Source organism: Manacus candei, unplaced genomic scaffold (genome assembly GCF_025592945.1).
Source record: "Manacus candei isolate 608988 ecotype Guabito, Panama unplaced genomic scaffold, ASM2559294v1 h1tg000059l, whole genome shotgun sequence".
In the NCBI taxonomy this organism is placed as follows: domain Eukaryota; kingdom Metazoa; phylum Chordata; class Aves; order Passeriformes; family Pipridae; genus Manacus; species Manacus candei.
This window is the reverse complement of record NW_026138107.1, coordinates 3,553,153-3,577,074: the sequence shown is the minus strand read 5'-3', so window position 1 is coordinate 3,577,074 and position 23,922 is coordinate 3,553,153. Positions and strand designations below refer to the sequence as shown.

At 38.7% G+C, this 23,922-nt stretch overlaps 1 protein-coding gene across 4 annotated transcripts in view; it reads right to left on the bottom strand.

The window, feature by feature from the left end:
* Window positions 1–23,922, bottom strand: part of RIT2 (Ras like without CAAX 2) — a 173,098-nt gene that overhangs the window by 8,075 nt on the left and 141,101 nt on the right. Inside the window, exon 5 of one of the 4 annotated variants that reach the window (XM_051803754.1) lies at window positions 21,974–22,022. The exons of 1 other annotated variant lie outside the window; for it this stretch is intronic. In XM_051803754.1, coding sequence (XP_051659714.1) covers window positions 21,974–22,022 — 49 coding nt within the window. Of the gene's footprint in view, window positions 1–12,943; window positions 12,992–20,702; window positions 20,963–21,973; window positions 22,023–23,922 lie in introns of those variants that run through there. 2 more of the 4 variants (XM_051803755.1, XM_051803753.1) reach the window with 2 other exon arrangements.

The window sequence follows — 23,922 nt, the reverse complement described above, 5'->3', positions numbered from 1 at the left end:
TTTCTTTCTGCAGACACGAACACTTTAACCTTGTATGATTCTACTCCCGAACTTATGCACTGCAATTACAGATTTGATTTGGCCAGAATTCCACTAGAATTCACAACTAGTTTCCACTGATACTAACCAGCATTTTTCATTGAACCAAACAAGTGCACCTTACTTTTTCCCTCAGTCCCTGTGGAAGTACACCTCTTTTCAGCAGCCAGAGCAGTTAAGGAGTAACATGTGCTGCAGAAACGTGGAAGGACAATTTCATGTCAACACCATTACTCTTAAATCCATTTGGAACTCTTCAGAAGTAATTAGTTGAACAAACCTCACTCTGACTTCATGGCACACAATTCTGCAGGTTCAGCTTTGTTGGCTTTCTAGCCCAGACAAGATAAAAGCTGACACAGAATTAATCATTATCTTGAAGGTATTGCAATTAGTTCTGTTCCTCCTTCTCCCATCGCCGAGTTACATACCTCAGAAGAGTTTTTCATGTTTTCCTTCTGGTCTTGCCACTCTGTCACTCTTTTTTACTGGTTTCTTACATTTTTGGTGACCAGAATGGGATCTAGCATGAATGGCCAGGGGTGTAGGCAGGACTAGCAGGCTGAGATAAGAAGATAAAGTTTTGCTGTGTGAATTTATGCCCTGGAGGGACTGGATACTGTGGAAGTAGCACGTGGCACAGCAATACACATCTCATGTCCTCAGCTACTCCAGTCTCTGAAGGAATTTACATTACAGAGGCTCAGATATTCCTCCCCTTCCCCTCATAACCTGGACTTTGCCTTAGGAAGGAAGGAACAGACAGGAAGGGAAATGTAGTTCTAGCAATGAAGAAAATAATAGGATTGTCTGACGCTTCTGTGAAGAGCTTTGTGTCTTATTTTTAGGAGATAGAGAGTGGAGTGCATGGGATTGCAAAATTAATTTGCTCATTTTTTAAAGGGAAATTATTTAATGGTCTTGGTAAAAATTAAATTTCTAGACACAATCAGGGAGAGTGATCTGTCCAAAATGATGTACTTCTCACTCGGTTAGTCACTATGATGTGACATGGAATACAGTTTAAAGTCTGTTCTGAGCGAGGAAGAAACATGCTCTCATTTGGTCCAAGGGAACTGCAAATTGTTGGGGGTTGTGAGAGTTATCTGATGAAGCATCAGTGATCAGTTGTTCTTATGCACTTCACTACTGACCACTGTTAGATTAGATGGACAGACATTTTCTCTGACTGCTGCAGCAATTTCTGTACTCTTTCAGGAAAACTCTAAGCTAATACTAGCTATTTTGTTAAATACATCTGTCTCATGATTTTTTCATATGAAAAACTCTAGATTCAATGCTAATTCATGCTTGAATAATTTCTGGAGATTTTTAGCATCTTTTGTGATGCAGATTACTGCTCAGAACTAATATCTGTCTAGTCTTTCTCCCCTTTTTGGAATTTTATTATTTTCCCCCACTTTGGATCCACAATAATCTTGCAACATGGGAGTTGTTCCTCCAGGTAATTTCGTTCCTGTTTTGGGCAAATGTTTGGAATAAAAACAAAAACATCCTCCATGCAGTTGCTTAGTTGCAAAGCAACTAAGGTCTGTTGTTCCTAATTTGTGATAATGCTACTTCATTGTTACACAGGCATAATGTTAAATAACTAATGAACATCTCATTTCATTTAAGAATCACTACGAAATCAGGGTTCTGACTGCTGCTTAGACTTTGAAGCTGTTCTTCTTTACTACAAACTGCACTCCTTTGACTTTATCTTGTCAAAAGCAAGACTGATGAGTGGGTTAAAGCATCTTTACATCAGGAAATGTTTCTGGAGAGATGGCCTCAGGATCTGACTGAATTGGATACTCAAAACCACATGATCCTGCATCAGTCAGCAATAGCTCTGGGTCTAATTTGGAGAGAATGTGGAAGTGTTAAATCCTTAGCATCAGTCTTCAAGATGAATAAGTTCAGGTCAATTGCTCAAAGCATTTTTCAGAGATCTGACAATTTTCTAAATTGTCCATCATCTTTAAAGGTTCTTTGATTGCAACGCTCAGCTGAAGACATAGACGACCATAAGATGGCTGCAAATCAGACGTTCCTACATCAGTTTCACTTGGACATCTGTTGGAGGAGATCAGGCTTTTGTAAGGGGGAAAAAAATCTAGGAATTGCAGCTTTATGTTCACAAAAAAAGGAAAACCTTTTCAATTTTTGTAAGCAACAACGAACAAATCAATTCTCTTCTGATATCAGTAGATGGTTATTTAAAAAAAATTATGTTTAAAAGAAGCTGAAAATGTACATATTATGCTTCTTTTTAAGCAAGTAGAAAGTTAGTAGTATTGAAGTACTGAATGTAATATTGAAGTAGTATAGAATGCTTATTTAACACTGCCAGTGATTTCTATTATTTCTTTTATCTATTTGTAGACTTATAGACTTTTATCTATAGACTGGTATAGGCTACTTTCAGCCATCTGTTACACACTAAATTTCCACTAGTCAATTGAATTTCTTCATCAGAACACAGGCATTAAGCAGACCAAGGACTGAGTAAATAACTCCCAGTAACATACACAAATTTCCCTGATATTACATTACTTTGAAGAGGGGAGTAATACAGTCTCTAACAGCAATATTTTGTCCTGAAAACACTCGATTGACATGAGAAGATAAGACAATAAACCAGGAGACAGTAAGGAGGGAAGACCAAGACTCTGGTTCTATTTTCCTCAGTTACCTGCTGAAGATTGGGAAATGCAGTTCAAGAAATTCAAAGGAAACCACAAAGAAATCTAGAGAGCTAAATACAAAACAAGAAAGAGGTAGAAACAGGTGTGTATTTATTTGTGCATTTTTGCACATATGGCTTCAAGCAAGAACTGTAGATAAAGCAAAAAAACCATCCCACAACCCAACAAAAATATTAGTGGTACACAGACCTGAAATAATCTTTTGAGCCAAAGTAACCAATGCTTTTGTTTAGTTAATTGTCTCATTTTCAGACATATGAACAGACTACTAGAATTAAGCTTTGAAAGATCTGTTTTGCTTCAGCTGAATATGAGTTTCCAACACTGGAATAAAAAGCTCACGAAAAAAATGTTCCAAATGCAGCAAATAGCATTGTTTGTTCTGACACCACACAGTGTTTCACACCACGTGGAGTGCAGCACACATATATCATCCTGGTGTACAGTTTTCACATCTAAACATACTCCCAGACTCAGATTGCAGGCAGACAGGGAACACCATCATAAGTTTCTGACAGTGAAAAGAAAATTGCAAGAAATCTCTCCTTCCTCTTTACATCTTCATGCAATAGTCATCTGCTGGAATGCAGGGATTCTGTCTAGGCTGCTATAGTGAATGTTTGACAGAAGGGAAGAAGAGGAAGAATTTATGATGTATTTATAAAGTTTTGGACTGCAATGGATTTTTTTTTTCAGAAGTCATTTCCCGAAGTAAGCACATGTTGAAAAATATAAGTTCTCAAAGTGTCTTATGCACAATATGAAGAATAATTTTTCAACTTTTCATCTTTTACTTTTTTATCTTGAGTTGCTTTTTAAAGAAAACATTACTGGATGAAATGAGAAGAGGATGTTATGTCAGAAAATGGGAGTGGTGAACTGTTGCATTTGTTTTTTCTGGAACATGTAATTAATTTTGAGAGTTTAGTAATGTTGAAGTTTATTAAAAATGTTTGTCAAACGACCTCATTACAGGAAATATTGCAGAGTATCTTTATCAAACTAATGACATTGATCATCCCCATGTCAATATTAATTCAGGCAAAATATTACACTTTTGTAGAATATGAATTGATTGAAAATGTCATGGTAGCTTTATGGAAACTTCCTTTTCATCTCCTTTCTGACGTGACAAAAGGAGAGCTCTTCTTTTCTTTGTCACAGGAATATTGGAAGCGAGAGGCCCATGACACAGGAACCTTAAAACAGGAGTGACAGCTGCATAATGAGCACCCATTTGGCTCCATCATGTGGTCCACCACCGTGGACAGTGTATAATAGAAACTTGAGTCTGAAGAACTGTGTATGAAGGGGATAACAACAAGAAATGAATGTGTGGAGGGAGAAAAATTAAAAATCCTAAATGGCCAGTGGGTAGGAAAAGCTGTAGGAAGACATTTAGCTAATTAGACATAACAAGCTCTCTTATCGCCTGCTAACCTTGCTCAAATTACCTCACTTTTACTGCAGGCTGAGAACATGGACCTGGATGGTTTCCATGGTAACCTGTTCATATATTTCTGGTTAACTTGTCCTGTTGGCAAGCTCCTTTTTTGGGGAGCACTTTCTTTGGATAATCCTTCCATGTTTGCTGCCCATGGGCTTTGATTTGTAGTCAAAAGACTGAGCACCTTAAAGTAAGCAAAGTGAGAACTAACAGCTGGCAGAATCTTAACTTTTTATAATATAGCCCTAAACTTTCTACTCTACATCCCCAAGACATGTTGGATACTTCACTAACAGAAACTTAACCAATGGCGATGCTTGAGGGTGTAATCAGAAGGGGTTTTTTCTATATATTTTTTTTTTTACTGAAGCCAGAAAGGGGTGCCTTTTCTTATTTTAGCCACAAAGAAAAGGATACAGTAAAGAGAGAAGAGAGAAGCAGAAGAGTGAAGGTGGAAGGATGGTAGAGGGGGAAAGACAGATTATATCTTTATTATGCTAGCTTAGGGGTAGAACGAGTAAACAGACTCTTAACAAACAGAATGGAAGAAATCCCTTGCTAGAAGCATCTGTTTAACCTCTTCTATCCATGATGTATCCTTCCAATTATGCAGATACTCTTGATGTATAAAAGCTGCTGTATTAATATACCCTGAGAACCCAAATCATATTCTTATCCAGAGCAATAGACTCTTCTGTCCACCACTGATAAAGCTGCAGCTCAGTTTACCCAGCAGCACGTGTGAAAGTACATCTACAGACACAAATACACACACACAGCAAACACTGCTGGGACCAGGTTGAGCCTCTCCAATGCACCCGGCAGAAAGTTTGGCCTTACAGCAAAACTTGGATGTGGGTGCTGACAAAACACTGCTCTAAAGAGGCCCTTCGGTACTGGGAGGCATTCAGCATCAGCTCCTCTACAGTTTAGAAATGGTTTCTGGCATTTATTTATTTGCCATGTTTCAGTCAGATACCTCAGTGGAACCTGCGGTCTGGTCAGACTTTGGAAACGGCAGTGAAAAGGTGAAAATACAGCACATGCAGTATAGATGCCACAGGCTCGGTTATCCTGTCTTTTCCAAAGGTTTTCAGAATTTTTTTGGAGGAAAAAAGTGATGTGTCATAACCTTGGGGATAAGCAACCAGGTGGACTGCTGCTTCTACGTCCTTCCAGACAAAAGATTATAAACAACAGAAAAGACTGAAAATGAAAGACAGGAAACAGATAACATATAACTGATGATAAATATATTAATAACACTGTGTGGGGAAAATAATACATTAGAACATGAAGAGTATTAAGGGCCGGGGAGAAGAAAGGTATGGTTTCTCAAGGTATGGTTTCTCAGGGGTAACTTATCTGGCTTATTAAATATTAACACTATTTCATCACTGTTTGTGACAGTGGCTGGTATGTAAATCTGGAACTTTTGCAGATTGACACCCATTCCTGAATAAGCAACACCACAGCTCAGACTGCGGAGTGGAATGCACAGGGTCATCATGGAATGGTTTGGATTGGAAAGGACCTCAAAGATCATATCATTCAACCCCCCTCCCATGGGCATGGACACCTTCCACTAGACCAGGCTGCTCAGAGCCCTGTCCAGCCTGTCCTTGAACATTTTCAGGGATGGGGCAGCCACAGTTTCTCAGGGCATCCAGCAGCTGCACATCCTTCTTATGCTGGATACACTTCACTGGATGGCTTCTTCCCAGAGTGGAATAGAGGGGGAGAATCACCTTCTTCAACCTTCTGATCACACTACTTCGGATGCAGCCCAGAGCACGGGATGTTTCTGGCCTACCAGCACACATTGCTGGGTCGTGTGGAGCTTCTTAGCAACCAACACCCACAAGTCCTTCTCCACAGAGATGCTGTCCATCCATTCACTGCCCAGCCTGTACTTGTGCTTGGGATGACCCCAACCCAAGTGCAGAACCTTGTACTTGGCCTTGCTAAACTTCACGAGGTTCACACAGGCCCATCTCTCAAACCCTTCAAGATCCCCCTGGATGGCCCATCCCCTCCCTCCAACACGTGACTGCACCACACAGCTCAGTATCACTGGCAAACTTGAAACATCCTTACCCATCTGCACAGGTGTAACAGTGACAAAGGTAGAAAATAACTCATTTGATTTCTCTCAGGAAGCTTGCTTACTATTTCCTAATGGCTATTTTTTATTTTCTTAAATACATAAATAAGTCTACATTTGGGGGAATAAAATTGCTGGTACTAAAAGCAACAGCTGGTGAAAAACAGTAAGTGCTTAACGCCTCAGCAGTTACTGTCACTAGCAATTCAGGACATGTTATCACCCCATTATTTTTTACCTGTAGAAATAAAATAAGTGTTATTAAATGCTTTAGGAAATGACAACTGCCTGTGGTAAAGTTTCACTGTGTGAGATGGAAGGAATATTAATAAGAGGATAGGTATGATATCTTTGAGAAAAAATGTGGAAAAGTAAACGTAGATCCCATGTCAGAAAGAAGAGGCAGTTGCTATGGTTGACACACATTTTTCAAGGTGGAATTAAATATTTTCTACTGAAAGCTGTATAGAAATCAGAGAATCGTTGCGTGGTTTGGGATGGAAGAGATCTCTCTAGGTTATCTAGAGTAAACTCCTGCTCATAGTGGGCCCACCTGGAGCAGATCACTCATGACATATTCAGCCAAGTTTTGAACACCTGCAAGGAAGGAAATCTCCCAGCCTTTCTGGGTGCTTCTTCCGCTGTTTGGCCACTCTCATAGTGAAAAAAAACCCAAACCCCTCAAAATTACATGTTTTCTTGTGCTGCAAATGTGGGTTTTTTTTATAAGGATCTGAGGATCATTTCCTTGGACCTGCTGGCTAAAATTTTACCAATACCACCCAGAAGCACCTGAACCTTTGTCGTAAGGTGTTCATGGTCAGCTCATCCAGCAGGACTTTCACGTCCTCTTCTGCAAATTTTGTCTTCTGCAGTACTCAAGGGCTACTTCTGCATAATGGTGTCCATCCCAGTTGCATATTCAGCATTGCTTTTGCTGAGTTAGGTGCAGCTCCTGTCAGACCATTTCTCCAGCCTGACAATGTCCTCTTGTTTATATTCCTTTATACATTCTACCCACCAATGCATCAACCACCTCTCTCAGTTAGGTCCCACTTATGAAGGTATTTCCCATCTCAGCATTCAGTTGTTAATATTTATATTCAAAATACTGCCTTGAAATTGACCTCTGAGGAATGCCACTAGTAAGTCACTGCTCTCTGGACCTTCTACTACTCATCGCAACCCTTTCAGCGTGGTCATCCAGCTAATTAATTCCCACTCACCCTTAGTCTACCTTTCCAAACCCTACCTCACCTGTTTGGCTGCAAGGGCACTGTGTGAGACTGAGTTGAAAGCCTTGTCAGAGTTCAAGGTAAACATAACCCACTTCTTTCATCTACAGAGTCACTTGTCTGAAGACCATCACAGAATTCAGCTTCTCAGGCATGATTTACCCTTAGTAAATCCATGCCAACTGTTCCCAGGCACTTTCTTATCCATTGTGTGCCTGGACGCGGAATTTTGGGAGAGTTGCTTCATGAACACATCATCCATATCTTCTAAAGGCAACTGGTACTGAAAACATTTACCAACATAATCGATTTAGCTTTAAACTGGTTATCTCAGGTAAACTGAGTGTACACTCCCCAGCTGAGCCCTATCACTTCAACCTCACTGAAACTTCTTTCAAGGTTGCTCAAAGAATGTACGTGAAAATGTAGCTGATGAGTCAAGATGAACATAACAAGAGATAACACTGTCTTATGTAAGTAAACAGGTAGAATTTTTTTAAAATTAAAGCCTTTGGGTCATAATTTGAATTTTTCCACCTGCTAGACTTCTGCTTTACCTCTTTCTGTTTGTTTTTTGTTTGTTTTCTTTTTTCACCATTTTTCATGGTTGAAAAGCTTGACTAGCTACTTCCAACCCTTTTTCTTAATAGTATTTTATCAAAAAGAGTGCAAATCCAAAGTAGACCACATATTGTCAAGGAGGACAGGCCTTGATAATATGAAAGAGAAGGCCTCACAATCTGAGACAATGAAAAAGAGAAGCACTCAACTTTCATGCCATATGGGCATGAGCAAATAAAGTAAAATTACCAAAGGAAATGGAAAATTTTCTGCTGCATCTCAGTTCAGACCTCAAAGAAACAGTCTGATGACAAGCAGCCATCCGTCTCTGAACAGGTGTTGTACCTGAATATACCAAATAAAGTGGTAGGAGGAGGGGGGCAGGAAAAGAAGGGAACAGCTTAGACCACAGATGGCTTCAAATAATGCAAGAGAATATTTGGTTTTAATCCAGAATGACTGCACCTTTCCACACGACAGCTCTAGACACTGAGACCTACCCATGAAAAAGATGTGGTTTGATGTTGCTTCCCTATGTAGATGTGACATTTACAACAATGGCTGTTTCTCTCCAGTGTCTCTAGTGAAAGGTGAACTGTTTCGATCTATACTCAATACTGCTTTCATTCCAAAACATACACTGAACTTTGCACTCCATAATCTGATGGTGGAACACACTGCAGACTGCAGGAAAGCTGTAGCTGTGGGATCAGTAAACAGCTTAAATGAAAATTACACTACTGCTCATCTGCAATGGGATTTAACAGTTTTCAATTTCTTTAGTCTTCCAGGGATCAGGTATCCAATGTTGACTCACTTTCTGTTCTTTTATTAGTGTTCTCTGTATTTGTAAGCCAGATAGTCCTCTGAAATCAATAAGGCTACACATAGAAAATACAAATATTTAACTCTACCCATCAGTTGTACAAGTTCTCTGGTCTTGCGTAAGGATCTCTTTGCTTTCAGGTTTCTTGGGTACAACCAAAAAAAAAAGTTTTCTGAGCTGGTTGTCAGCAGGTTCAATGCACTGATAACAGGAGACTGAGAGATGTATCTTAGTAACATTTCACCTGCCTAAGTGTGCTTGGTCTTTGTGTGAGCGCATGGATGGAGAGGAGAGGAGTGGAGAGGACAGGACAGGACAGGACAGGGTAGGAGTGGAGTCCTGGAGCCTCTGTACTGTCAGGAGTTAATCAGTAATCATCACCTAACTTCTAGGCAGAGTGTGTTCCTTGCCAGGAAATTCCCATTAGATGTTTTTCCCTCATTGTCCTTTATTTTAAATGGTTCTTCCTTGCAATTCGTTATGTTCCTTGGTTTCTTATCAGCATATGCATGCGCTTTTATCACAACTCTGCTTTCATTTACGCTGAAGAAATTAAATTGTCTCTAATTTTCCCTGATAGGACCAGCCTGATACACACGCTCTACATCTGTTCCAATTTGAACTTGTCATCATCACCCATAAGCAACTACAGCTAATCTTAGCTTATATTTCACTTGTGTCTTCTATAATACCTTCAGTGCTTCCATGGCCCTGATAAACAAATCACTTCAAATACCTCTTGAAGTGACATTTATTTTATACACAATTGCATGACGTTTGTAGTTTATAATCACCCTGCAAGTACCTGATATATCCAAGATTTCTTTCCTGCCTTCTAGCTGATGTGTTATAGCAAACAGCCTTGCTATTAGTCCTTAAGGACATGACCTTGCACTTTTTACAATTGCATTTAATTCCACTTCTATCACTCCTCTGGGTCACACAGCTTTTCCTTTACAATAATCCTGTCTCTTCTAGATAGAAAATGCTTCCACTTTGTGCTATCAGCAAATTGTGTCAGTACGCTCCTGCATTTTTATGCCTGGGTCATTAATGAAAATGTTAAAGATCAGCAAACCGAAGGGTAATACCTAATATTCTTAGGTGGTAGATCCAGTTCTAACTGGTGGGGTCAGAACCAAATCCTCCCTTTTTAAACGTTACTTAAATTTAAGAGTGTGTGTGGTTTTGTATGTGTGCAATCCAGTTGTCATAATTTTTTTGCCAGTAAATCACCCTTCTCCGTTGGCCCATCTCAACTAACCCATCTGTTACGGTTGTACAGAACAAGGTGGAGAAAAGGCTGATTTATGAAATGCTGGATGATTGTCCCTATTTTTATTAATGTGTGATTATAACTTCCCAGCTACATCGAGTGAAAATAGACTAATGGCATTACTTACCATGTGAAAATACTGACTTGACAGAGACTAAATGCTCGATGGAAAGGAGCCATAAAGCTGTGCTGCTCCAGACACCCCACCCTGTGAACAACCCTGCATTTGGCTCCCAGCACGATGGGGGGCTGTGGTTCATGACCCACACTGGTGGGCAGCACAGCTTTAATTCCAATAATCCAATGCCTTGAGCATCCTATATGAATTAACTGCACAGGCTTGCCATTTTTTGGAGATGGGAATAGAGCAGATGGGGACTTGTACAGGCCAAACTGTTGAAAGTCAGTCGTAAGCGGGGGGGGAGGAAAGAGGAAAGTAAAAAAGAAGAGGAAAGAAAAAAAAGGAGAAAAAGCTCCATGAAATACAACCCTTTGGTTCGTGTGCTTTGTGTTGCCACCTGCCAACCCCAGGCCTTCTGATCTCCTCTCAGTGAACCGTAGAGGCAGCAGTAGGAAAGATCAGATGTACGCTCAGGGCGATCTGTCAGAAACTACTCTGTCACATTCCCCAGCACTAAAACCCACAGAAATAAAATCTATGTGTTTAAGACTCTTACTGCCCCATATATGAGTGAAGTACTCTTTTAACAGAGAAAAGAAAGCCCTGAACACGGCTCCTGTCCTGACATTTTTTTTTTATTTTTTTTTAACATCAGTAAAATATTAGCATTTATTTTTTTTATCTCCCTAAAGCATCTGTACTGTGTTTGTTTGCCTCTGGCAACACAGTTGTAATGTCATCCTCATGAGACTACACCGAATTCCATTATACAATAAATGATATAAAAAATGGAAGAACAAACCAACAGATAAATCCAACAATTATGATTTAAGTCATTTAAATATATTATTTATCCATATTTGACATTGTCGACCATATTTGGGCCGTTGTTTGGCTATACTTTGTTTCTGTTAAGTGGTGAGACAGGTAAATTGTGTATGTGTTTTTTTTATAAACTAAGTGCTGAGTTAATTTTTTAAAGGTATATGTAAGTTTGCATAGACTGTCCTTGAAGAGACAAAATTTTTTGTTCTATAACACTTCCACGTGCCACACAGAATATGCTGTATAGCACATCTCCTTTCGAGTTCAAGGTGCTCTATAGACATCCAATTAAGTTTTATATCAACCTCTTATATGGTGTAGTATTATAATGCTTGTCAAATCCACTGATAAGAATCCAAAGCATATTTATAAAATTATTAGAGGATTCGATAGAAGGAAATAAAATATTTTTTTGATCTACACTGTCATTTTTAAAAAAAAAATTAATTAAGCATTCCAGGTGCAATGGTGACCACCATACAAAAGCACAGTACAATGCTATACATAGTTAACAGATTCCCCATTCTGTATTTAGCCTTTGGGATCGACATCCTATCTACCCTACCACATTCTAAGGGGGCTGTTTTCTTTTCATTCAAACCTCACTTTACGTGGGTCACCCACAGGAACAAATTTGGCATTTCATCTGAGTCCGTGCAACGAAACCACCACGTGCTGGCAGAATTTGGCAGAGCTGGGCAGTTTTTGTTGGAGGGAATCTAAGCATTATAATAAGGTCAGGGCTGAAATGTACTGGCAAGGCTCTGTGTCAGGATGTTTTCACAGCATTTCTACAAATTATGCTTGAGTACAGATGATTCCGTGGGTTTCAGCACTTCCACAATGCCTACTTGTACTCGCAGCTTCCGAAGGGTAAGTTTAAAAACAATCACCCAGGAAGTGATCTCTCTGGTAGCCCTTGCTATACAGTGCTGTTCCATGGTGCCCAGAGATTCAAAAGTGTACTGACTGACCACTCTGCCTAAAATAGTCCCAGTAATGTAATTTCTTTCATTTTGTGCTACAAAGTAGTAGGTTGTTAAAATAATTACCAAGTCTAGCAATTCTTCTGAACACCAGGGCCTCTGAATAATGTAGTTTCCCTCAAATTTATGCGAGATGAATTCAGCTCTGTGAGGATATCACTGCAGTTCCTGCTTATTATTGAAGGAAAATTTAACATATGTTTGAGAGTGTTATATTCCCTTTTTTCTTTTTTTTTTTTTTTTTTTCATTTCCGTGTCTGGTCAATACTTTCAAAATTGACAATTCTGGGTATCTCAATTGTTTGGCTGGCAAACATCTGACAGATCCTAATTTTCAAAGCTCAGGTGCCGCAGCCTTTCCTACATACAAGCTGGTTTCTAAATATTCCATGAAAAAAAAAGATCTCAAAATCTATTGTACATGGATTTTTTTCCTCTCATTTACTCATCAGTGACTTTTTACTCGTACTACAATTGTATTATTGACCTGTAATACTTAGAGCGAGGCCAACAAGAGGTGCTTTTGAAAATCAACCTGCATATCACACATACATCATCATCAGAGTCACTTTAAAATCAATGACAGTCATCAGTCACCCACAGAAAACCTAATCAACCAACCAAAGGTCAAAAAGACACCCAGATTTATTTGGCCATGTGGTGTCACACATATTGTTGAAAAACCCAACAAAATTAAGCAATTAGGTAGCAGTATTAAGTCTTTTTTCAGGAAAGGTTTAATCTTTAACTTGCTTTCTTTTTATTTTGTGCAAGAGTGCAAGACTTCATTAAGTAGAAGTGTTTTTATGGGGCTGTTCTTCCCCCCACTCCCCTTTTCAGATCTTTGTAGGCATGCAGCACTAGGAAAAAAAAAGAGAAGTAGAGTATTTTAGAGGTAGTGTAGATCATATCTGGCTCTGGTGAGTTCTAACATAGAAGCATGTCGCCCTCCATTTCCCATTGCAAGTAATTGTGCTTATCAGATAAAGCAGTCATCAAAAGGTGTTTTATGAACCATTGTGCTTATGGAAAGCAAGCTGCTGCTTTGTCACTGAAAAAAATCTGAATTATCTATTTTATATAGCCAGTGATAGCAAGTTTCTTCACAGTCTGTAGATCTGCTTTCGAAGACTTGCAGCTATCCCCCTCAAAGCAAAAAAAAGGAAAATGTGGTGAATTTGGACCTCTGTGACCGTGCTTGCAGCTACAACAATAATGATCCCAGAAAGTAGCTCTTTCCATTGCCACACTTTGCTATTTTAGACTCATTAGGCCTCAGATAGAACCTATTCATTTACTATGTGTGCCTCTATTCGTAGATAAGAAATAGAGTTTCCAACACACTTATAATCTCCCTCAGTATCTTTCTCATTACGAGAGTCTCAAATGCACATAGTATGTAGACTTAATAATATATACTATTCATAGACTTTAAAATAAAATTAACTATTTAGACCTCCTCCAGAGTAACACAAATGCTGTACAGTTTCATTAGTCTCGGTACCTTGTGTTAAAAACCACCTGCAAGGAAGGAAGTGGGGAAGAGTTGAAGTTTCTGTGGTGGCTTGCTGCAGTGGTCAAGCAATGATGAAAGGGCTGAACCTCTTCTCAAATATGAATGGGTTTCAACTGCAATTTAAATCAGCTCCCAGGCATTGCTGCTTGTTTCAATGCTGGCTGTAGTAAAGATGAACATGAATTTTGCCTTCATCTCTATTCCCCCTGGGGTATTTAAACTCTGGAAGCAACCCACCTCCCAGCCTTCTGTTTAATAAGGCAAACAGGCTGAAGTCTTTTAAGTCTCTCGTGGTAATGTGTGTCCTTCAGGCCCTATCCCTGGAGTGATATTTATTTTATGAAAAGAAAAAACCAAAAAAAACAACTTCTTTTTTTTCCCCCACCCATTCTGGTTCCATGCAGTGTAATATAGAAGCTGTTCTAGCAGACAAAAACAAACAAACAAACAAACAAAAAACAGGCACAGAGTAGTACTGGAAAACTGGAGTACAGACAACTTGATTCTAAAGCAAAGCACAATGTGAAAATAGGTAGATTTTTTATTGGAGCAGTGTCTGGAGACTGTACCAGTGCTGGGCTATATTTTATACTCTATAATCAAACGCAGCATAGAGATTGGCCAAGAGTCTACACAGGCCAAGAAAAAAAAAGGCGAGCTAGAACAAGATACAAAGAGGAAAAACGCCCAACTTAACTCACAGGAAAAGGTCTATATGAAGACTGAGAATAAAATAAAATAGTTTTTCTGACTCCTTGTGGATTGTCCCTCCTGTTTCTATGTTGCTTTAAATTAGTTTGTAAGTCTGTTCTGTGAACACTGATGCCTGGGATCAAGACCTCTTTAGCTCAGTCACTGTGCTGGAGCATGGTCCTTTGTGTTTTTCTAGTGTCTATGTCTGATTTTGGTGTCAGAGCTGCTGTCTTTGTCTGATCTTGGACACATTCCCTGCATGTCCCTGAAGCCTAAATGAGGAGAGCACAGAAAGGGAGGTCTGATTGACTCTCCTTCTTCACCAAGGGCAGCATCTTCTCTGCAGCAGTAACCAGCTGATATCAGAAGAAGACCTGGAAACTCCACATTAAAAAACACAGGATGTATTAAAACACACTTTTATAGGTGATGTGTTTGTTCATTTTTCTATATAGTGTGCAATATACAGATTTCCCCTGATGAGTGCACAGGAGATTTTCTGCCTTTAGTCTGCTGCCCAAATTATCCCCTACTGCATGAGAGTTCCCTACTATGTGGGAAAAGAGCCTTTAGGTAGAAGAGTAATTCACTTTCATCCAGCAAACATACTTAAAGTAATAATTGTTTTGTAAAATACCTGTCAACACACTCCATGGTTAGGAAGTAGATGGAGAGGATTTCATGAGATGGCTTGTACTCCGCAGTATACTCGTTATCAAAACCTTTCAAATGACAAGGATGGCAACCACTTTTTGTTAATGCCTGACCACAGATATTGCATCCAGTGACTATGTCAGGCAGTCCCTGAGGCAGGGAACAAAATGCTTTGGACATTTATTGTCTTACGTAGGCTGTCTGTTAGGTAAGTTGTTTTTTTTTAGAAGTTACGCAGTCTAAATCTATCTCAATAAATAAAATAGAAGAGAGACCTCTCTCTAACCCTGAATTTATATAGCTAAACTCTGTCTGTACCCCAAAGAAAGGTTCCCTGTCTATAATACCTAGCTGACATAGCCTGTAGCCTTACCTTCCTCCAAATCACCTATTGACATCATACTGGGAGTTGTTATTCCAAGGCATCAATGTTTCTCAGTGATCATACTCACTGTTAAATAGCATAACTATGTATGGATCAGTGCTTGAGCCTTTTCCTTGGCTCTAACCATTAATGGATGTCAGAAGAGATCTTGGACCAGTCTCTGTGTCATTAGGCTTTTACAGGAAGGACACTGACCTGTTGGAGTGAGCGCAGAGGTGGGACACCAAGCTGATCAGAGGGATGGAGCAACTCTCCTGTGAGGAGGAGTTGAGAGAATTGGAACTGCTATGAGAAGAGGCTGAGAGAATTGGAGCTGTTCAACTTGTAAAAAAGAAGGTTTTGGAGTGACATAATTGTGTCATTCCAGTACGTGAGGGGAGACTGCAAGAAAGATGGAGAGAGACTATTTACAAGAGTGTGTAGTAACAGAAAAAGGAGGAATGGCCTCAGAGGAGGTTTAGATTAGATTTAATAAGAAATTCTTTAATGTAATGGTTGTGATGAACTGGAACATGACGCCCAGACTGTCTTTAAGGTCTCTTCCAATTAAAAACATTCTGTGATTCTATGAATTTATAATTATCTGAAATAAGCTGTGTCTACCAGAGTGCAGTCACACAAACTTACCTCCAGAGATACCTATGATGTAGACCCACTCACTCTTGGGTTGTGCTATAATTAGTAGACATGCAGTTAAACCACTCTCAGGAATTGCCTTCCCCAGTTGTAGAAGAGGTTGAGAGACAGGTTGCCTCCCTGCCTCAATGACCTCATTACAAATAAGATATATTGTTGTCCAAGTCTGATGTGTGCCGTGGAATGCCTTGGATTTTGGGTGGATTTACTGTAGTTTGTTACTATACCTGCTGCTCAGGTCTGCTATCAGGGAGAAGGGACAAACAAGAGCTGCAGACACCGGGATGATTCATGGTGATGTGCAGACTCACTCATTAGTCCAGGCAGAGGTCTCTGAACGGTGTGTCTTCCACTCAGGAGACCTAGTTCTAGTATGATTGTTATTTTTTATTATTACTAGCTCTGTTGTTATCACTATTTAATATAATAATTTACTTAATTAAAAGCAGAGGCAGTAACTTCTGTGGAAGCGACTGTAGACACTACCTTTGTTTTTACCAAGGAAGTTTCTGTTCCTGGTACTTGCAACTATGAAGCATACAATTGCTTTGAGTCTACAGCATTTTTCCTCACTCCTGGTACACAGTATCAGCTTTTACCCCTGCTTGATACAGCCTTCTTACAAAGTATTTTTGTCTTATCCTTACCTCTTCATATAAAAACAGGTACTGAAGGCTTAGGGATGTGTATTTTACAGCTACACTAGATTTGATGGGTGCTGTAAGAGATCCATTTAACATATGAGTCTGAGCAACCAATATTCAATAAAGCTGATAGAATTATTATTTGTTGCACTTTTACTACGGGAAAATGTTTCACAATGTGCAATATAACCTGATTCATATCCTGTCATTTATCAAGAGACATCTTCTTATTAGACCCTGTTAACCAGAAAATAAACCTTTTTTTTCCCCAGTTTACGAGGAGTGAAACATGATAAATAATAATGGGAGAAATAACTGTCAAGCAATTTACAAATGATATGTTGTGAAAATATGGCACCTTGATAGTTTCTGCTAGGAAGACATATGCTGCAGCAATACCATGATTCAGAAGGTGCTTTGCTTACTGGGGATAAAACGATCGTGTGTGGACAAATATCAGCTTAAAGCTCAAGTTCATAGAATCACAGAATCACAGAATGGGTGAGGTTGGAAGGAACCACAGTGGGTCATCAGATTTAACCTCCCTGCACAAGCAGGATCACCCCAGAGCACATGGCACATGGATTGAGTCCAGAAGGTTCCTGAATGTCTCCAGTGAGGAGACTCTTCACCCTCTCTGGGCAATCTGCTTCTCTGTTGAGTCACTGCACATGAAAGAAGTTCTTCCTCAAATTCAAGTGGAACTTCCTGGGCATCAGTTTCTGCCTGTTGCCTCTTGCCCTACTGCTTAGCACCACCGAGCACAGCCTGACCCATTCTCTGGGCCCTCCCTGCAGACACTGAGTCCCCTCTCATTCATCTCTTCTTGAGACTTAACAGGTCCAGCTCCCTCAGCCTTTCCTCATTGCAAAAATGCTCCAGTTCCTTAATTATCTTTGTAGCTCTCCACTGGATCTGCCCCAGCAGCTCCATGTCTCTCTTGTCCTGAGGAGCCCAGAACTGGCACAGCGCTCCAGATGTGGCCTCACTATGGCTCATGAGCCTAATGTCAAACACGATGCTAAAATCACAGCATCAAGCATAGGTACCTGCTTGAGCCAGGCAGCCAAGAAAAGTTGTGCAGAGATGAGTCAGGATATGGCTTTTGGCAGCATTGGGCACCTTTGTAGTCTAAAGATTTTTGAAGGCTTCAGCATGCAGAGGCCACCCCAGACCCAGTTGCGTGCCATGAAACTGCCTCTCATCTCAGTGCATTTTGCACTGGAAAAGTGATGCTTACCCAGCACACAGTGCTTGGGAAGCAATATCAGAACTTTTCCTCTACATCAGAATAAAAAAAATAAAAATATTTTCTCCACCCCAGATTACAGGACTTTGAACGTGTCCATCCCTACTTTTACCTAGAGGAGACAGAGAGAGAACCTTATTCTGAACACCTAAAAAAATTGCACAAGGTTTTTTGCCTTAATAATGAAAAATAATTAAGAAAATTATTAAAATAAATGAAACATGAAGAATGTCAATAAAAACATACATTTAGGTTGTGTTTTGGATTATCTGGACAAGATTCAGTTAGCAGAAGTTCTATGCAGATCACAATACCAAAAGGACCCTAAAAATTCTTACATTTTTATTACAAAGATGCATTCTCCTGGAATTTTTCAAACATGCTTACATACAGGGATACAAACACACACTTTCAGGAGGAGAGAGGGAGAGAGAGACACGAGTCGAAAAGTGAGGCAATGAAAAAATAACTAAAGAGAGAGCAATTTGGGACTTGCTGAAATGTTGGAGGTTGTGGTTTGTATCTGTTCATTGCTTCCACAGTATCCAAGCAGAGTATAAGAAATAGCTCCTCTTCTACCTTATTTAGTGGTAATTTTCAAACCACACTGAGGATAACTTGAGTTTCCCAAAGCACAAGATGATCCTGATGCTTTACCCTTACAAAAAAGCTCTATGACCTGAAAGCACAACAACAAAATTAGAATCTTATTATAGGCTTGGGACCAGTTTGGGGTGTAATACTATTATATAAATTCTCTTCTCTGCAGGATAACAGTGAACTAAGAAAATATTATCTGTTGTCTTCAAAATTGCACTACAGCAGAAAGCAGAATAAAAACCCAAACCAGCAAAATTGTGGCTAAAGCCTTGATAGAAAGTAAGAATTCATGTAGGTTTCATTACCAGTAATTTAGTATATTAAGTAAAAAGTGCTTAGATGATGAAGAAAACAAAACCAACCAATTCCAATTTCTGGATTCTCACCCTGGTATTTAAGTGTTTTAATTTCAGTTGTTGCTATTACTTTGTTTTTCTCTTTCTTTCTGAACATCTCATTTTCATTTTACATTTAAACTTCCATATTTTTGCCTCACACATGGCAGGTTATTTCTGTGGCTTAGAGCTGACGACAAATTGAACCTCAGAGAACTTTTAAAGTAGAGAATATTTATATTAAATCTCAACTAGGGACAAAGAATTGAGAATATCCTTGATCCAGAGTACCTACAGAATGCAAAGGTCTGTTCTCAACCCACAGACTTCAGGGATAACAGTATACTCACTTTCTGCTGCCTGTAGAGTTAACAACAGGTGACAGTCAGTTCACCTCACATCTGAACTGCTCCTGGTACTGGTGAGAAAGCCACAGTGACTTCAGACTTAATTACATATAATTATCTAAGAAAATGACCTAATCTCGGCTGAAGTTCATCTCTATTTATACCTTTATGAACACTCACAAAAATACTGTCATAATACCAGGAAATACCAAATCAAATTTCTTCATCTAGTTCATAAATAAGTGGCTTTGCACATCTCAGGTTATTTTATCTGAAAAGAGGAATTTCACTTATCTTTCTGGACTATATCTAATTAGATAAATGGGAAATAGAAGGTTTGGAAAGGTTTGGGAAGGGAAGGTTTGGGAAGGGAAGTTTTGGGAAGGTTTGGGAAGGGAAGGGAAAGTTTGGAAAGGGAAGAAAAGGTTTGGGAAGGGAAGGAAAGGTTTGGGAAGGCTTGAGAACATTTGGGAAGGAAAGGTTTGGGAAGATTTGGGAAGGTTTGGGAAGGTTAGGGAAGGGAAGGTTTGCGAAGGGAAGGTTTGGGAAGATTTGGGAAGGTTTGGGAAGGGAAGGTTTGGGAAGGTTTGGAAGGTTTGGGAAGGTTAGGGAAGGTTAGGGAAGGGAAGGGAAAAAAAGAAAATACAAAAGCTTTTTTAAAAAGGTTAGTTTTGGGGATTTTATACTGCCACTATTTTTAGTGTCCTTATGTCTACTCAGTCCAGAAATTCATATTCTCAAGTGTATGATTTTCTTTGCTTTTATAGTTCCAATCCTCCCTTTTAATTTATAATTATCACTCAGTATGCTTCATCTGACATCTAGCCTCTAGGAAAGAGGGAATAGATCTTGAATTATTTGTGAAAAAAGAAACACAAATATGCTTCTGGGGCTATTTAAATAATGGAAGAAGTGAAAATAATATATGCAATGATCCTGACCTGTATTAGAATATATTAGAATAGAAGTTTACTAGAAATGTACTTTGCAGTTTTACTGAAGATCCTTGTTGCAATGAAACAGGTTTTAAATTTATTCTACTGATGTTGTGGGATGAACTTTTATGGTGATGCAGTTCTACATCCATAAAATAGCACAAATGTGTCTTTCTTGCCCCTTTGAAGTTAGATTCTTATTGATCTGCTCATATTTATACTTTTGCCACACACAATCATAGTTTTCACATGTATCAGAACTGTTACTAAATTTCAAGTGTTTCTGACATGGATTATCCTGTAACAAGTGTAAAACCTAAACTTGATTGAGGAATTGGCATGGGTTTTACATATAGAATCAATATATTCTCTTATCTCATAACTTTTGCAATATCATTCTAAAACAAATTGGAATTACAGTATTGTCTAGAGTGATGGAAGAAAGTTACCAAGGTTGCTGCCTCAAAGAAAATGCACTGATCCCTGAAAAACTGGCTTTCTTACACCTCGATCTGAATCTGAACAAATTATTTATTTATCTGAATCTAAATCAATTCTGCTTAAGGGCAGGATGAAACAGACTTGATCATCCTGGAGGTCTTTTTCAACCTTAATAATTCTGCGATCCTACGATTTTTTTACTGTGCAGGTGGTCAGAAAGCAGAAAAAATTGCCCAGAGAACTTGTGGATTCTATGCCCTTGGAGATATTCAAAACAGGACACAGTGCTGGTGAACCTGCTCTAGCTGACTCTGAACATGGATATTGGCCTTGATAATTTTTAGAGGTCCATCCAAGCTTTAAGTAGTGATTCTGTGATTCTGTGTTTCTTTTGTTCTATGAATAGAATAAAACTTCTTTTAATGAAACGAGTCACCTCTTTAAAAAGGAACACATCCTATAGTAGCTCTTCATACTGTTTGGAACAAAAAATTCCACATACCTAATGTAGTAAGTCAATGCAAGGATAGTTTGCTGAAGGATAAAGTTCTTCATAATATTTTATTTCTTATTCCAGGTGAGAACAACGTGCTTCAGTTGTTTTTGAACACAGAGAAGTCACATGATTTTTCCACAGGAGAAACAAGATTCAAACCTCCTGGGCTACAGTGGTCCCCATGTTTTATTTGTATGGAGATGATTTTCAGAGTAAATGTGCTGTGAATCTGAAGATACAGGATAAATATACAGAGAACCAGAGACCTGTACGCATTCAGATGAAGATAACTTTTCAAGTCTCAAGGTAGTCTTGAAATCAGAATCCCAGAGTGTATTCTGTGGAAGTGCAGCATTGGAAATTTACAATCTGGTATCATTCATAATCTTTGAAGAATTTAAAATTAGGAATGGGCCACTTGCAAACAGTAAAACTAATCTAGTGTGAACGAAGTGATGGATTTTTGGGTTCACAAGGTAAAAGGAAATCTCCCATTAATCTTGTTAATTTACTGCAGTAGTAAGTGTCATGAATTTCGGTTTGTTTCTACAGAGATTACAGGGATGCATGCCTTTGACAGATCTAGTTAAATTTGCTTGCATAAAACAAAACAGTGGTTCAGGTATAAACAGTAAGTTAAACATGGCAGTCACAAAAATACACAAATTATAGAAGATAACCTGGTTTTCAGGAGCGTACGTGCAGCATCCCAGGGAAAATCCTGGTGACCTCAATTCAAATAACAGGATAAGAATGTCTCAAAAAACGTTGTCTGTGAAATTAAAATGTTTGTATTTTTGTAGCTTTCTCATGGCTGTGATTACTGACAAGGTAAAACACGTGAGTTAACAGCAATGTTCAGCTGCACAGTTTGCTTGAGTTTTCCACTCTATGCTGGCCACTGTACTTACAAAGTAAGTGACTGGTCCCTTCCCTTGAGAATTTACACAAAGTGATGCCCTGAGGAGTGAAACAGAAAGTAAGTTTAAGAAAATGCTGAACTAACTGTGCGCAAGACACTGATATTTTCAAAGGCATAAGATTTCTGTTCTTTTTATTTTTATCATTGAGAGAGAAAATGCTAAGATGAAAATAAAAAAGTTTACTCAATAAAAATATCTTTGTTATTGTTTTTCTCTTAGATAATCCACTTCCCTCTGTGCATTCTGTGATTATGACATTATTTATCTCGCTCAGGTCAATTCTGAAATCTATTGTCTTTTATGTATGACTTTTGAGTTCACTCTTTAAATCTCTCTTCATTTTACATAAATGAGGGGTTTACATTAGCTCAGCACTTTGCAGCACTGTTTTGTAGCAATGTGGCTTTTGTTGCCATTTGTTTTCCACAAAGCAAAGCAAAACTGTCAGGATATTACAAGAATGGATTATCATCTCATTTTGTAAAATTGCCACTGTTTAATGTTTGTAAGTACTTATGAAATACCCAGTATTACATGATGTAGATATAAAATAAAAAAAATAATAATAAAAGTTTGGAAACTATTGTTAGAATTCTCTGTAAAGTGTACTTAGTTGTCAAATAGAATAAAGCAAAAGAGAAGAAAAAAAAAAAGTTAAAATATGTTTTGGTCAGTACCCAAATGTATAAATATTTAGCTGTTATAACAATTTTTTTCTTATGATTTCCCTGCTTTTATATTTTCTGTTTACCTGAGAGTTTTTAAATTGCTGTTATCACTGTTCAGCCTGGTTCCATGGTGGTGCTTGAGGCTGAACACTCATGGGTGGAGATGTTTGGTGATGGAAAGTACTAACATAAGTTATGTGGTTGCAAGAGTAAATTTCAAATAAATGCTTTTATTGCAGGATTTAATCTGCTGGCAGCAAGTCTCTGCTAACAAAACCCATTTACTGAACTTAAATGCTCAGGCTTATCCCATTCCAAGACCACCACTTTTATGAATATACAGACTGAGAAACTTCTCATTAAAATTAATAGTTGTTACCATCTTTCCACCTCCTGTGTTGCATCTTTCCTTCTACTCTTTTTGTTAATCTGCTAATATTTCAAACTTTTCTCTCTGTACATAACTCCCAAACCTTACAGCCCTTCTTTCTCTGACTCTGTCCTGTTCTTTCCACCCTATGAAAACACTGACTTCTTTTTCCACTGTTTTCCGCTTACTGTTTGTTACAACCAGTCACATTATTCAATGCAATTTAAGTGTTTGGTGCATGTAGCCTGTCCTCCATTTCCCTGCTTGCAAACACACCCTGAGCAGAGTCATCATCTGTCATTGTACACGGTCAGTCTGCAGCCACCCATTCGCAAGGTGAGGTTTACTCCTGGATGGTTTATCTCAGCAATCACATACTTTGAATTCAAGGAGTGTAATTCCTAGCCTGCAGGAAAGAAACTGAGTTCCAGGAGGGAAAGTTTTGGGGTCCTTGGAGTAGGAATCTGCTTCCCAGATCTCTCTCTGGGATAAAGAGTGCTTTTACTGTTGCTATTCATATTCCTCCTTTGTCAAAGCAGCAGGACTGAATTATTTTTTTTTTTCACTGAATCCTTTATGAGAAAAATTACTAGCTATTTTTATTTTAGCAGCACCAAGAAAATTAACAGTACTTGTTTTTCTACATCTATTGACTACCTGTAGGAAAATAAAAATTCCAAGGCTTTGAACATTTATCTTTTCTTGTTGACATTAAAAAAATAATCACCATTTAAAATCAACACCTTAAAAACTTTTAAGCTTTTAAATGATTTTGAATTCCTAAACCTGAAATACAGGGACCTGAAATTCACGCCATCATTTAATATGAGCAACTCAAGTAACTGAAACACTTCCAAAGTCTAAGCACATTGCTATCGAGTAATTTGCTACTACGAAAA